The sequence below is a fragment of the Aptenodytes forsteri genome, unplaced genomic scaffold (genome assembly GCF_000699145.1).
Source record: "Aptenodytes forsteri isolate BGI_AS27 unplaced genomic scaffold, ASM69914v1 Scaffold352, whole genome shotgun sequence".
NCBI classification, from domain to species: Eukaryota; Metazoa; Chordata; class Aves; order Sphenisciformes; family Spheniscidae; genus Aptenodytes; species Aptenodytes forsteri.
Window position 1 is genome coordinate 861,556 of NW_008794860.1, and position 16,184 is coordinate 877,739.

The 16,184-nt window shown below is 41.4% G+C and overlaps 1 protein-coding gene across 5 annotated transcripts in view; it reads left to right on the forward strand.

Annotated features, from left to right (window-relative positions):
- Nucleotides 1-8,510, forward strand: part of PDGFD (platelet derived growth factor D) — a 157,459-nt gene extending 148,949 nt beyond the window's left edge. For all 5 annotated transcript variants that reach the window (XM_009274619.2, XM_009274621.2, XM_009274623.2 and 2 more), the window contains one exon: nt 4,917-8,510. In XM_009274619.2, the coding sequence (XP_009272894.1) occupies nt 4,917-5,051 (135 nt within the window). In that variant the 3' untranslated portion in view covers nt 5,052-8,510. The remainder of the gene's footprint in view (nt 1-4,916) is intronic.
- The last annotated feature ends 7,674 nt before the right edge of the window (nt 8,511-16,184 follow it).

The following is a 16,184-nucleotide window of genomic DNA, read 5'->3' on the forward strand; positions in this document are numbered from 1 at the left end:
AAGCCGTGTAGATGAGGCGCTTAGGGACATGGTTTAGTGGGCATGGTGGTGTTGGGTTGACGGTTGGACTCGATGATCTTAGAGGTCTTTTCCAACCTCAGTGATTCTATGATTCTATGAATTTAACAAAGAATGTTACTATTGTTCCTAACAAATAAAGTAAACAAGTAAAAAATGGCTATGAGCAACTGGATACCCCTTTTTTTATTATTATTTTTAAGAAGTGTTGACTGGGTTTCCTATTATTCTTTGCTTCTTATTAAAACAGAAATCAGCCGTCATGGACTGTCATGGCTAAATGTTGCCTGACTTCAAAGGTAAATGATACATGGCTAGGACCATCAGCGAATGCTGGAGGGAGTGGTTCACCTCATCTGGCTCTACCCATCTACCCAGGAAGCAGTCTAGGAGGTTCCTGAGGACTGATGTCCTTGGATGTAAGGAAAAATTTCTTTACTGAAAGAGTGGTGAAACATTGGAACAGGCTGCCCAGGGCTAAATGTTGCCTGACTTCAAAGGTAAATGAGACATGGCTAGGACCATCAGCGAATGCTGGAGGGAGTGGTTCACCTCATCTGGCTCTACCCATCTAAAGCTGCGAGTCCAGCCTTTGGGCTCCTTTCCTAGTTATCAGAGCTAGCCCCACCAGAGGTGGGTGTTTCAGGTGAATTGTTCTCTGGAGTCACCTCTTTGTTGCTGCTTCTACTGGAGAAATGCCAGGTATGGATCAGGGTGAACAGGTTATCTCTAGTTGGCTCCTTTCCCCAGCAGTCATCACTGCTCTATTCTCCTCAGCCCCTGATCATGAAGTGCTCTACAGATCTGCTGAGATTAGAGGGGCCACCAGGCCATCAGCCCTGACCTCCTGTGCTCCACAGGCCACTGGAGAGCACCCTGCTGCCCCCAAAGCAAGACCCAAACTTGTACTGTATACCTTCTGGAAAGGCAGCCATTTTCTGATGTCCTCAAACAGGCTGGAACCCCCACGTTTCCTTGGAGGGCTGTCAGGTGATGAGTCGGCCTGACTTAAAGAAGTGTGCCCTAATTCCAGTTTGAGTTTTTCTGGCTTCAGCTTCCAGATACTGTTTTTTGTGATGGCTTTGCTTCCTCATTTAAACAGTCCTTCAGAAGCTGGCATCCAAATTCAATGCACGATCAATGAGCAAGATTCCTTGCAGGAAAATGTATTTAAGCATTTTCTTTGTATTTCCTCCACCACCGCCCCCAAGGAAAATTATGTAGTGGCCACAGTCACCTCACCTTGAAACCTCTCAGATGCTCAGGCATATTTACAAAGTAAAATGCCATCCAGCGTATTGGTGTGCTCCTGTGGAACTGTCTGCACAAGAAATGCTACAAGGCCCTGATACCCTTTTTTGTATTACCTATAAACACCAAATCCACCTCAGAAGCCAAGTCCTCTGTCTTGATTTTTTATTTAATTGCTTTAATAGTTTTATGACTATAATTAATTCAGTGTTTGATGAAGGGGATATGGCTGTAGTTATATACTCTTTGTGAGGCAATGATCTGAACAGCTGAGGCACCACATTTTGATTAGTAGTGACAGACATTGCTCCTTTAATTTGAAAACTGCAAGGTTATTCTTCTTTTTTGCCCATGCAAAACAAACCTTTTGAGCATTCCAGACCTTCCTCACATCCACATTTTCTTACAGCTACTGATCCTATCAAAAAAGGAGCAATAAAGTGTCCTGAACGAAATTTCTTTGAACTGTTTTCATTAATTCAGTAGTTCCTCACCTTTAAGGACTTGACCATGTAATGAAGAAACAGCAGCTATTGTCAGAATAAAGAGTTTTCTTTGAACTACTGTGGTCACCAGAAGTGACCTTCCTGATTCTCTTCAATTCCCTTGTATTTAGCTGAAACTAAAACTATTAGATGGAAACTAGACGGAGAGCTTTGAACATCAGCTCTGTGATCAGCCATTAAAGCAGTCCAATTTCAGCTGTGTTCAAACACTGCTTTCCTGTCTTGTCTGGGAAGTGCCTGCCAATTCATTTTTCTACTCTTATCAGCAAAGCCCATATACTGTGCTCATGTTTCTTAATATAAAACACAGGGAAAATCCCCAAGCTGTCAGGAGGTCTCTTAGCTTAAATACAGCCCACATCTTTGCTCTCATCCCATTGCATACTTTCATTTGCTCTCAATTGAAAAAAGCAGATCTACCTACCCATGATCTTGCAAAGTGCCAATCATCTGAATTTGTCAGATTTTGATGAAAGGCTTCTTTAAATAAAGAATTTTATCATGGGTTCAGCATCAGCAGCTGTACTTGATTTTAAAAGTATGTTTTCTTAAAAAAAAACATCTTTGAAGATGCAGTCTATTTTCAGCTCTGTAATAATCATAGCAAACCAACTGGGTTCAGTTCCTCTGTGTTTTGGACGACAATGTGGTACAGTGAATTGTCTTGGTGTCCATCAGGATTTATTGCATATATTGAGGCAGTCAATGTTTGAAATCAGTTCAAATCCATTATAATTTTGTTGCTTTAAAAAAAAAAAATGACATGTCTCTGCATTTCTAACAAGGAAAAGTAATTGTATTTTCCCAACATGTTAAAGCAGCATGTCTGTACCTTGCTTAGGCACAGTCCTTCCTCTCAGTTTAACATAGGTTAAACATAAGTTTTATCACAAAAGGGAGGACAAAATAATAGGCTGTGTTCAGTGCTTATCACTTTCATTACATCCCATGGCCTTCCTACCCTCCAGGCATTAATGGTAGAGAACAAATGGTCTCATCCTGAAGGCTGCTCACCTGCCTGCCCTTCCCCACCCACTCTGCACAGCATCCATGGTTAACCTTTGGCGAGTCATTCACACTTACTTTTGGGGACTTTCTAATTCTGTTGAAATTGCTAGTACTTTGTTGATCTGGTATGCAGCCCCTTATTCCCTCTCCTTCCAGAGACCATCTCAATGCTTGTATGGTGTTGCGATGTCAAAGTACAGAAAGTACCTTGTAAAAAAAGAGAATTATTGACTAACACTATGATCTGTTAGTTAGGGGACCTGTTATTCAGGGCAGAAGTGTGGATGTTTCTGTGTTTGAGATGCTAAAGATGTTTAGGTCCCACTCCCCACTTGACCAGTGGCTTTGGCAAGTGATAGACAAGACAGACTTCTCTCCATCTTTTGAATGAGCAAGACAAATCTAGCTGATCTAGCAGTCACTTGGCCAAGCCAGCATGAGTCACAACAGCCTGCCAAGAGGTGAGATGTTTTAGCTCTAGTGCCTTACCAATGCATGATCTCTGGACTCAAGTACTTGAGGCCACAGAGAGCAGAACAGGCCAACCTGCCTACTGTCAGCTGTAGAGCTGCAGCCTTGCTTTCACCATGTCCTGCTCCCCATCAGTAAATAAATGATGTCAAAAGGGTAAGGACCATATAATGACACTGGTAGTTTTTCTACTGATATGTTGCAGAGCCTTGAGCAAATCAGTTTCAGATTTTCCATCTATACAAGTTTGACAATGATGTGTATCTTTCTGTGCTGTGAGATTTGGGAAGAAAAATGCTCTAGGAGAGTTAAAGTGTTCTTAGTCTTAACTCATTTGTTGTACCCAATCCAAACTAATATTTGAGCTTCAGGGCAGAAATTGGAAATGAATACCCCTTTTGTTAAACCACTGTAGGCCTATCAACAGCAAACTAATGAAACAGAACAGAGGATTTCCTCTCCTCAACCTGCGCCACCGTGCTAGTGGGGGTATGAGCTCTTACACAGCAACTCAGCCTCCAACGGCGGGCTCACAAAGCATGCCCCTGCAAACCACCATCCTCCTCAGCTTTTTCCAGTCCATGGTTTACATACTTACACAATCACAGAAGATTAGATAGGATGCAACATTATGGCTGTTTTCCACATATCCACGAGACCATTTTCAGAGAATCATAGCTTCATATAATAATACGGGTTCAAAGGCAGCTCTGGGGGTCATCTAGCCCAATCTCCCATTCAAAGCAGGGAGAATTTTGAAGTTAGATGAGGTTGCTCAGGGCCTTGTTCTGTTAATTTTGACTATCCCCAAGGTTTCTGCAACCTCTCTGGGCAACCTGCTCCAGTGTTTAACCACTCTCAGTATTTTCTTCCACAAACCCAAATAGGATTTCTTTTGTTTCAACTTGCGTTCGTTGCCTCTTTTTCATCTTCTTTATAACCTACAACCCTCTTTTTTAGGGGTCTCGGGGTTATCTTGCCTAGATAGAATTTTTTCAGAAGCCTCTTATATGATGTATAGTTCCCTAGGAAATAATTTTTTGCTTGTTTGTTAGTTTGTTTCACATTATTCACAGTAAATTCTTAAGAAATTATTTGAATTGAGGCAGAGATTTTTAAGATAAACCAACAAAAGTCAGATTCCAGAGAAACTTGATGGGATCTGGCACATATGTTGCACAAGCTCTATTCATCTCCTTCTGCCTCCTACAAGCATTTCATTTTTGGACCAATTCTAATCATATGTACTTCAGAAATTTCAAATTGCATAAAAAAATGTTCTTTGTTCTTTAGAGCAGAAATATCACACAAGTGAGAGAAGGGGCAGAACAATTCAAATATGTATGGGACTTCAAAGATGAGCCAAAGGAAACATGCTTGATAATTCACATGCAAAGGAGCAACTCTGGACATGGTTAGGGAACTGCACAATATAAAGATACCTGATGTAGGAAATAATCCAATCTGTCAAAGCTCCAGGACAAACAGTACAGCAGGATGTCACAGAGTGGAAAGAAAAAGCTGGAAGTAAAACAAAAACGTGTCCAAATTAATGCTGGTCAGGGCCATTAAGGGCTGTCGGTGCCCTCAGGGCCCCAACACTCTTATCCTCAAATCTCCAACAGTGTTTCCTAATCAATGCATTTCTGTTGATTCTCCCAGGTGCTGAAATTCATCCCTGAGGCTGGGCATCCCAGAAGAAAAGGCAGAACCAGGAACAACATGGCCTTAGTAGATATACAGCTGGATCACCATGAGCGTTGTGATTGTATCTGCAGTTCAAGACCACCCCGATAAAAAAAATAAATAAATAAATAAAAGAAAAAAAACAAGACACACTAATTGCAGCTTACTGGATGTTTACTTTTAAGCAGGATTGCTCTGAGGACCTTTACTCACTAATCATTTGAACTTTGCTACTAGCCTGCCTTTGCAATTAGCAAAAACGATAGCTGTGTTTCAGCATAGCTGTGCTGATTAGTTCCATGGCAGCTAAACAGGTATATCACAGATTTATGTATCAGCATCCAAGAATATAGGATTATGGCTATCTGTAGCTAGATTCTGAGAGTTGAGATTTTCAAAGCTCACTTATAGTCCGTAGGCACTCAATGCCCACTGAAATGAAACACCAGTTGTGTAGGTATTTGTGGTAGCTGGCAATCAAATAACGTTGTGTTTCTCTTTCTCACTCACCAGTTCCTACACTCAAATTCTGCTGCCATTTCTACCCGTTCAGCTCTCCTGGCAGTCAGTAGAGTTTTGTGGGTATAAATGAAGAGAGAATTTGAGCCTGTATGACTGTAAAATGGTTTGTCCCGCTCTGAGAGGGAACTTACCAGCGTTCCTGCACAACAGCGTGAGATATAATGAGGAAAATCCATCACTACATAAAATAACACACCAGTAAAGTCAAATCTCACTGTTTGTACTCGAGCAAATCGTGTGCTGAAATTAGTAGATGCTTTGCATAAGCCAGGGACACTAGTGGCGGTAGGGGGGTGCGGAGGCTGGTACTTTTGCCACGGTGACTCCACGGGAGCCATCGCCCAGGCACTTCTGCAAGGTGGGCTTCCCCCTGATCCCCAGGTAAATCCCTGTGGTCTGGGGCCAATTCTGGTCTCTACCTACCTGGACTGGACTCCTGCTCCTTGCCCAGAGCTGCCCACAGTTGCCCAGGAGGAGCCCCCTCGACATGAAAAGGGAGAGACAGCTCTCCCCTGTATCCTCCTCGCTGCAGTTTGAGGATTGCCATTTCCCCAAGCAGGCGATGAAGATAGGGCACTTGTTTGTTGAAAATATTGATTTGTTTTGCAGTTGTGTTACTGGGAAACAAAACTGTGCTTGAGATTTAATTATCGTTATTTGGTTTGGGGTTTGTTTGTTTGTTTGTTTGTTTTAAATATGGATTATTATAACTTCATCATATATGCATTAATCTTAGTTATCTGAGGTTAGTTGTCTCATTTCAGCTCTATGTATTGCCATGGTTAAACTGTTGACAGTGAATTTCTTTTTGATTGCATTTTGCTGAGGCATATTAACTCATTAAGCAATGTCTGTCTGTCATGGAAAATGTGCATCATTTATTAACTTCCAGAAGAATATTATTAAACACCACCTCATAATAAAATAAGCACTTTAAAAGCTACAGCATAGCTTCCTATGCCTTTCAGAATATTATGAAAGTGCTCTAGCTGAAAAAGGAAAAAAAATATATCCTTCCAAACTAGCTTTAAAGGTTTTAAAATGCTGCTCCAAAAGTGTAAAATAAAGGCAGATTTAAGTCTGGCAAAGAATTGGAGTTTTGATCATGAATGTAACAGAGGGAATGGGGTGGCACATTTAATGGCTGATGTTTTATATTTAATAGCAGACATAGGTTGCATCAATTCATCTTGTTTGTGTTGCCTCTTGTGTTTCTGTCTCTCTGAAAGAGCAAATAGTTTGACAATAGTGCATTATAATTAGTGGAAACTGGCACGTACTATAATATAATATTGAGAGCCTTTAAGCCAGTATGTTTTAGCAATCTACAATTTTGTTATAAAAGTGCCCTAATGTTCTGACTTACCCTCTTTATCAGCGCAAGTATTTTATAAGTACTCTTTCATAATTTTAGCAAAACTTTACTGAAGCATCCCTTAGAAATGTTGTGTTACTTTCTTTCCTGTACTTTAACCTTTGAGATTCAAAATGGGTGTGTGTGTGTGTTATTATTTATATTAATTTTTCCTCTCTGGCTCCCAGATGTCTATTTAAAAATGCTCCTGAATGCTGACTTGGGAAGCAATTCATCATTTTTCAAAGCAATTCATGTTAAAAGATCAGCACTGTAACCAAAGATTGCCAGCTTCGTTTCATATTTCAGGACTATTTAAAGACGACTTCATTCTTTTTCTGTCTCTAGCTCAATAACAAGATTGACCGAGCCATTCCATAATTTTTAGCTAATTTTGGAAGAAGTTTGCATGCGAGATCTTGGCAGTACTGCTTGTTTTTGAGACAGGGCACTCTGATGTATATTCGTGACTGAATTATGTCCGATTTATGCCTAAGCACTCTGGCCTCGTAGTTAGCATTGGTTGTAGGAAACATCAGTTTCATATGGCTTTGTGCTTTTAGTGGTCCTTTAATTCCCATTCCACAGGGGAGAATGTGCACCAGGCATCCACTGCGCCTGGCATCTCCCACACCCCTCTGCATGGATGCCCAGCCTCCAACCTGAACAGCCGTGTGTTGGGGGGGAGGGAGGGGGAGGTGTTATGCCTCCTAATTTGGGGGATCCAGCCTCATCTGGGAGCCTGAGTTACCCCTACAGGCAATGTGGAGAGAGAGTCTCCCAAAGTGTGCCTTAGACCCCAGGTTGAAATCACCCAACGTGGGAGCTTTTCTCTCTCTCTTTTGACTATGTAGGGAGATTAGAAATCTGATTTTAGCATCTGAGTGAGATACACAAAGGTAGATGGTATGAATACTCATTTTAAAGACTGAACAGCTAATAGTTTAGCTAACTGAATTAGATACAGGCAGCAGTGGATGCCAGGGTCCAGCAGAAAAATTCAGCTGTCAAGTAAAAAGAGATTGGTATAATAGGGATTATCCTCTTGCTTAATGTTAGGTTTACTTTCTTAAATAGAGGCTAAACTTGTCACATAATTTAAAGTGTTTCTCCTGGGACACTTAGTAATAAATGGAACCATTCACTGCTTCCTGCTGCCATCTGCCATAAAGACAGTATGCTCCAGGCCAGTGCAGGAGAGTTAAGGATGGGCTTTAGATCACAGTGTGGGAATGATAGCATAGATGTGAACTAAGTGAAACTCCCAAAATCCCGAGCCCCGAGCTGCAATGACCCTGGTGAAACCAAATACCAGCAAAACTTTTCCTTTTTATTTATTAGCAGAAATTGCAGAGATGTTTTTCCACACCTTTATTTTCTCTTTTGTCTATGTAATAATTGATATGTTTTCTACATATTGTTGTAACTTAAAAAGCAATGCTATTAAAAAACCTAATCTAGTTAATTTTTATTGGTGGAATTGGAACCCCCCAAAATAAATACATTTTCAAAGGAAACTCAGAAAGATTCCTAATTTCAAATCACTTGCTAGCTTTTTATTTACTGTATTCTTCTGGGATAAAGCCTACTTTCTCAAGTGCAATCTATATACTTTTTGTTGTTATCTCAGTTAAATGCAGCTTTTCTAGCAGTATTTTTTACTTTATGCAGTGTGTAATGTGTCTTATTTTGATGAAAAATAAATACTGCTTTTGAAAGGAGATACTCTGAGTGATTATTCAGAATTCAGATGAACTAAAACCCGTGATTTACTAGAGGACATTTCCACAACACGATACCATCCACACTAGGTCTCCTTGTGAATTTTAGCAGTCATTCCCAGGAGCACCAGGGAAGTACCAAAGTGCAATTTTGGGATAATCGAGTTTGAACCCCCGAGCTGGAAGAGCTGACAGCTTCCTTGCGAAGCAGCAGCAGCGTGACAGCGGCACAGCATTTCTGATAGCCCGATTAGGGTGCTCCCCCAGGCTCAGTGCTGCTCTACAGCCCCTGCGGGCCTGGCTTGGCTCCAGCAGAGATGTCCTCACTTGTCCTACTGAAGCTGCTCCTTACTGGCAAAGGAGGCTGCTGCTGGAGCTCCACATCCCACCTGAACCAGGGCAGAGCTAAGCATCCAATTGCTGTGTGCAGGGCAGCTGGAGGAACCTAAAGCCTCTTGAGATGGGGAAATTTAATCTACGCTTGTGAGTTCGGGCATTTCCCCCAGCTTTGGCAGAAGCAAATTTTGTCGTGTTGCATCTGGAACATATCTTTCATAGCTTTGATAACTAACTTTCAATTTAAGGTTCTTGTGTTAAGCTAATGCCCGCCTTAGGCCTTCACTGGATCTTGGACTGAATAAGGACATGAAATTTTTGCCAAATTAATTCTTCACTAGCTAGACGCCCTGTCTGATAAGGGAAATACATAAATAGCATACAGTCCAGGGACCCAGCTTTGCAGCCTGTCCTCATGCATGTGCACCTTGTTCTGTACAGTAATGCCACCGACCTGGAACAGTCATCCATTCAGGTGAGCATATTTATCCCCTTTGGTTTGGTTCTTGTTACTCAGAGAAAGAATTCTTTTTTTTTTTTTTTTTTTTTTTAAAAAGGCAGTCAGAAGAGACATTTCCTAACAAAGGAAGCAGTTCACTTGTGTACAGTGAACAAGGACATATTTAATGGGAGGAGGAGACATTTTTTGCCCTTCAGAAATGCACTGAATACACTGTGTAGGCAGCTGCTCAGCAACTGCTAAGTGTCCAAGGATGGCATAAAGCTCCTCCCATCTGGCATCGCTGTGTACCTATATAACTAATGGCTAGTTAACATTATCAGTTTGTCCTTGTGCTCACATGACTGACAGCTTTTATAAATCTGCAACATGAAAAGTAGCTCTGTGTCTCTTCAGCTGAAAAAGTATATGGTTCCTGAGGTCATTCAGGAACTCACCATTACCTTTTTTTAAAAATAATGTATTTTTTAAACATTATTCTTCCCATTTTTGAAGAACACAGAATCTTCTTCTAGCTGATTTTAAGATCTGCAACAGCTGTAAAAATGCTTCCCTGCAAATTCATTTAAGATTTCCCTTGCTCTTTTCTGGAGTGCATTGCCCAGTCACACTGCTATAATGAGAATTCAACAGATGTCCAATTTGTACTTATTCTCCCAGGAACTCCAGTGCAGCAGCTAATGAAAATGCAGGAATTAGTATTCTGGTCTCTCATTCTAGGAACTTTAACTTTGTTTATCGATAGTCTTGGTCAAATATGCCGAAATACATAACATTCATTTGGTCATTCATTGACGGGCCTTGAGAATCTGCCTTAAGTGTTTAAAGTGCAAATTTGATTTTGCATTTCTTTTCAGACTTCTTCAAGAAATGGGATTTCCAAACCAGCAAATATTCTGCCATGAATAGTAGGAAGGAAGTATTCTAGGTTTTAGACTATCTTCTAAATTTGATTTGACTTAAGACTTGGTCTGAAATTCATTTATAGGTAGCAAAACTCATATTTCAAAACTGAATTTACAAAACCTGATTTTTGAAACTGAGTTTCAAAACCTCATTTATGTATTGCTTATAGAAAGTTGCTGTGGCACAGACATGCTTTAATAAAAATGGAACTAGTTATGTAACAACAGTTACGGTATTAGATGCTCCAATTTCAAGCTCACAAAGGATTTCTGCTTCAGTTGAAAGAATTTCAGTTTCAGAACCAGTATGAAGAGAACAGGATAAAAAGAACAGGGTACCTTTCAAATATTTTGATATAAAGGGTGGCGACATAACAAAAACCCCTTAACTTTTGTTCATTGCATTTTTATTAGATAAGTAATAAGAGCAGACATCTTAACCTTTTTGGTCTGTGTTTGAGTTTGGAGAGTATCTTCTCAAGTAGTGGATGCGCTGAGATGAGCTCTCTCAGCTCAGTCTGAAATCAGTTTACCCTCTCCAAGTGAAGGTGGTCCAGAGAACCACCCTTTGTATCAATACAAATCTGTCAACTCTTTCTAGCCACTGTCATAGTCATAGCCTTTCACTAAACAAAGAACATCATACAAATCAACTTGGTTTGGTAATACGGTATTTCCTCTTGTATCCAGTATACGAAGAAATAAGATTCCCTCCCCAAACATGAAAAACTATTATGCATTGAAGAATCACAGACTGGCTGAGGTGGGAAGGGACTTCTGGAGATGGTCTTAGCCAACCCTCTGCTCAAAGCAGGGTCACCTACAGCAGGTTGCTCAGTCATGTCCAGTTGGGTTTTTAATTTCTCCGAGGATGGAGACTCCACTTTATTACTAGACTTTATGTAGAGCAAGGGGGAGGGATTAGTTTGTTTTGACAAACTGCTTGGAAACAAGAGACAGAGAAAAGTCTGACAAAGTCTTGGACCGCCACTGAGGGCTGTGGCTCAGGGAAGACTCTCCAGTCCATGGTGACCAGGACTTTCTGCCTGCCAAGGTAGGCAGGGTTTCGAGCTCCTAGCCCCAGACTTACTGAACAGTATCAGTAATATGATAATTCAAGGACCAGGCAGAGCCACATACCTTATGCGGTGTGGGGAGAAGGACCAAACACCCCTGCAGGAGGATTTTTCCCCCCAAGGTGTAGTAAATGTCTGGTTTATTAATAAAACAGACACAACCTGTTAACTTACATGACTAAAGGCTCGTTCCCACACACGAGAAGGAGCAGAGGGGCACACTGGCACAGGAGGGAGCCCCAGTCACCTCATCAGACCAATGGAGCCCACAACCCTCTCACCCCCAGGCTGCCCTGGGGAGCCTCAGCCCATGGGCTGCAGCACACTTGTCACCACGAGCCAACTGGAGAGGGTCCCCACCACCCCACAGACTGAGGGGTCACTGCCAGGGGCATGGGGGCCACCATGGGAGGGCAGGGGAAGGGCATTTCAAGACTGCACAGGACTTGCCATGGGATGTTCTGGGAAGCATGGGGAAAGGGAGGATCAAGGTGTTTTGTGGAGGAGCGAGTGGGAAAACAGTGAGATAAGGGAACAAAAGGGGCCGGTCATGTGCAAGCAGGGGCTGGTCAGTACAACCTGCCTGGCTGTGCCCTGTGTGTGACCAGTGCAGTCTGTCCTGGCCTCTCACTAAACCCCATTTCTAGCTATTTTCCTTGGTGAGGGGCTCTGTCCTGTGTGCAGGGGTGTGTGGGGGCTCAGTGACAGCCCCTGGGGTGGGACCAGGGTCTGGAGGCCCGTGTGTCCATGGTATCAGTGATTGGAGAGACTGAGTTGGCTGCTGGAAGGACCAGAGGGTCCAGGCCAACTGCCCAAGGGTCTGGGTGTCAACTGAGACCCACCTGCAGACCCTCCCTGTGTGTCTATGGGAACACGTGCTCGGCCCCACTGCCTGCTGGATGTGGGCACACAGAGCTGCGGCAGCCTCGACTTCGTCAGGCTGCCAAACTGAGCAGCTGCTAACACCATTCAGCAAGCCATCGCAGGGGAATCTTTCATAAATTGTGAAAATATTGGAGACTGCAGTATTTCGCAGCTTCCAGATAGATTTTCTCATTAAGTCATAGGAAGGCAAATTGGCCAGCTTTACTGGTATGTACAGGCTGGGCTGCAGCATAGCCCCCAGAGCATCCTCCCGAACTCGGAGAGCACCTGATGTAAAAGAGGCCTTCATTAAACCAATCTGATACCCAACAGATGGCATTCATTGCAACCTTTACATCAAAATACCAACCCTTGGATTCTGTTGCTAATTTATTTCAAAAGGTCAGGCAAGGATTTGTGTGCCCTCAAGGAATCAATTGCTTTATAGGAAGCTGCAGTTTCAGTATTCAAATAACCCCACATAGGCAAAATGATGCAATTTTCCCAGTTAAACTGTATCTGAACACCAATTACACAACTGATTATTAAATGAAGATAAGTCACAAAGGCTTCCACGAAGAAGACTTACTGTTTTTTTCAATTAAAAAGAAAACACTTGGGACCAAATTAAGACCCTGACAAGAAAAGGTAAACAAATTAGTTTCACTGAGGAATGCAGCTATTGCCTACCTGAAATCTTCAGGATTGAACAATGCAGGCTAAGTCAGCAATTTTAATAATCAAACTAAAAGTATCCCTTAAAAAGTCCTTCTACGTAAAGCTATTTAAGGAGCAAATGAAAACTAGTCCTTGCATTTTAATATCACTAGCTGATTGCACTGAGCTCTGGCCAGCATCGAGTGCTTTTTATTTTATCTGAGTATATAAGTACTTTTTTCTGACAAGCATTTTAACAAGCTGTGCAACTTTCACCAAACACTAAACTGCTTTCTTAGCCCTTCACAGCAATGCCTATTGAAAAACGGAGACCAGAGAGTACTCCCTGCATAGAGCAATGCTCACATGGACATGCAAATGTCTGCATTAAAAAACCCTCAAAACCGTGTTTAGAATGATTTGCATATAGGCTGACAGAGTTTTCTTGTTGTTGGCATGTGTTTAAAGACAACAATTTGCTTTTAGACTCCAAAATACAATGTTGTATATTCATGTAGGACCCTACTGCATAAACAACAATGGCTACAAGTTGGCAAAGTAATAACCCACCTATTAACTACGTTTGGGGGGCATCTGCTAAGTGAACTGTTATTCCCATTGATGCCTCCCGCCTTTTCCACTGCATTATGACCCTCTAAACTACACAGTGTCTGATATGTGGTAACAATGGCCTTCAGGGGCATACAAGTAGACCATCTACAACTGGTTTGATGAAAGAAGCAACCTGACATAGTACCTTGTTTAGCTTATAAAACTGAAGGCTGACACACAATATTGATATTTACTCTCTACAAAACCTGCGCAAGCTATATGACTGTGTGAGTGCAGCATAAAATAGGCAAAAAGTTGCCTATAGATAAATGCAGGCTGGAAATTTAAAAAGACCATGCTAAGGCCTGTAACTTGGAGAAAACTCATGGAGACTGCACGGTCCAGGAAAACCAAATTATCTGGGTGGTCTTTGAAAACTGCCAAGGACCTTTCGAACTTTCCTGACTGTAGAGCACCTGATACGGCACTGAATAACTGAGAAACTTGCTGTACAATAGTCTATGATATATTACAGTGAAGTTGTGGGGGTTTTTTTATAGTCTCAGAAAGGATTCTGAGTAATTACTTTAACTGCATTTGGTTCCAAGCAGTTGTTCCTCCTCCATTTAATCCAAAATGGAACAATCCTCTGATCAAATGCATCTTGCTAATATATATGTGTATGTATAAATATAGCCGTGTATGCATAAATATAGCTGTGTATGCATATATAAAAATCAAATATATATTACACATATATTTTTTTCATATACATGTATATAAGCTTTTCCAGCTGTTTTAACTCCAAGTTAAAAAACAGCAGGAATAAATTTAAATCCTACTCCATCAAGATAAAATTCATCAGCAGGCAAAGAGAAACATTATTTTTACACTACAGCTAAATTTTCTGTCTTTCCTTGAAAATCACTAAAGACTTTTAATACAAGTACTATGCATTTTTCTCATATACTCTCATTTTTCTCCCAGTCTTCCTCTTCCAGGCTTCCACTGCTCACACAGGAAATTTTGAGAAGTCTGCTCAGTGCTAACACAGTTACTGAAGATTGTTAGGCATAGTTCATTGAAACTCTTCCGCTGAATTTCTTTTTATGAATTTTGCAGTTTTGCTTCTTCTGCACAAGTCTTGAAAGATTGCTAACAGCCATGCTTTGTCTTTTGGGTGTTTAAATCTACAAGACATCAAAGAAATGTGCCTCTGATAGAGAAAGTCAGTACATAAGAAGAGAGGAAATGCTACATGTAACTCTGCCAAGGTCTTTGAATTAGGCATTGCTGTTGACCTCAGACGTGTGTTAGAAGAACCCAGAGGTCTTGCTGTCCCAAGATAGTAGCAAAGCCTGAAGATCTTAGGGAAACAATGAACTGCATGAAAGCCTGAACATCCTCCTTACCTCATTTCACTCGCAAGGGGCAACACCTCGAGCTGTAACCTTGAAAACCTTTTAACACTATTGTTTTCATCTAAGGAGATAACCAGTTTTGGGTTCATAGGGTCACAACCTATGCAGAGGAAGACTTAAAACAGTTATCCAATATATACTACATCAGCCTTCACTTGACAGACTGGGAAAAGACACACAGAGGATGAATGATGAATATGAGCCTTCTTTCCTCTAAAAGTAGCAAGAGGAAAGTTGGCCTCAAGTTTGGCTTCAATTCGATATTGAGATTGTGCATTATTTATCAGTTATCGGCACTGGAAAATTAACTGTGTCTTTGGTCTGGAAATGTAGCAATGTTGAGATGTCTGACAAGACAGGGGATTTCTCTGACTAAATGCACATCTCTGGCCCAGCCTACATCCCCTGAGAATCACAGGAGAGAAACAGGTCCATGCAGGGCAGCTTCCCTGACTATAACACAAACATCTAAACCAGGTCAGGGAAGGAGGACAAAAAGGAACAAGGGCACCCTTGCCAAGATCATCCAACAGCCCAGTTCAGTGCAGGTGCTATGGCTGACCCATCCCAGATTCAGTTCCTGATACATACAGCTAACTAGCAAGCAGTACCACAAGGAGTAGGGACTGGTGATGCACAGGGAAAACAGCTCATACAAGGTAATACAGAAGGGTTAGTTTAAGTCTTGCTTTTGTTGAAGGTCAAAGGCTGGTCCCAGTAGACACATTTGTAGATGGAAAGCTGAATAACTGGGCCTAGGAGTCACCGGTAACTAAACACACCACTCCCTGAGATCTGAAGAAAGGTCATCTAGATTAATTGTTCCTACTTGATTATGTAAAGATTCCCCACCTCTTCCTTCTAACACAGTGTTTTAACATGCTATAGGTTCACAGGTTTGAACTTAAATATGATGTTAAATACAGTTATACGTGTTAAATATCTGTTGATATAGCATTTATAAGACTAGAATGAAGAGATACTGGCATGCTTTGTAGACGGTAAGGTAAATTTAAGCACAAGCACACTATTGCATTGCAAATAAATAATTTTCCTAATTGAAGAAAATGAGTGATGCAATGCTATTTATTCACACTGCCTATTCCAAGGCAGTGTTTGCCAACTAGACTGAGTACGATGGTTACATCATCCATTACTTCATGCTAAAATCTGGTGAAACTAAAAATAAATGATAGATCACTGCAAAGTCCTGTCCCCTGTCTATTGGCAAACAATGCTCTCCGTTCACTTCCCAGTGACGACTGAACGGTAGGATGCAATGTAACAAAAAAGTCATGAAAACTTCAGAAAATGTAAACTTCCCATCTATTAATTCTGAACTGTTAGGACAGGCTGAAGCAATGGGCAGTTATAAA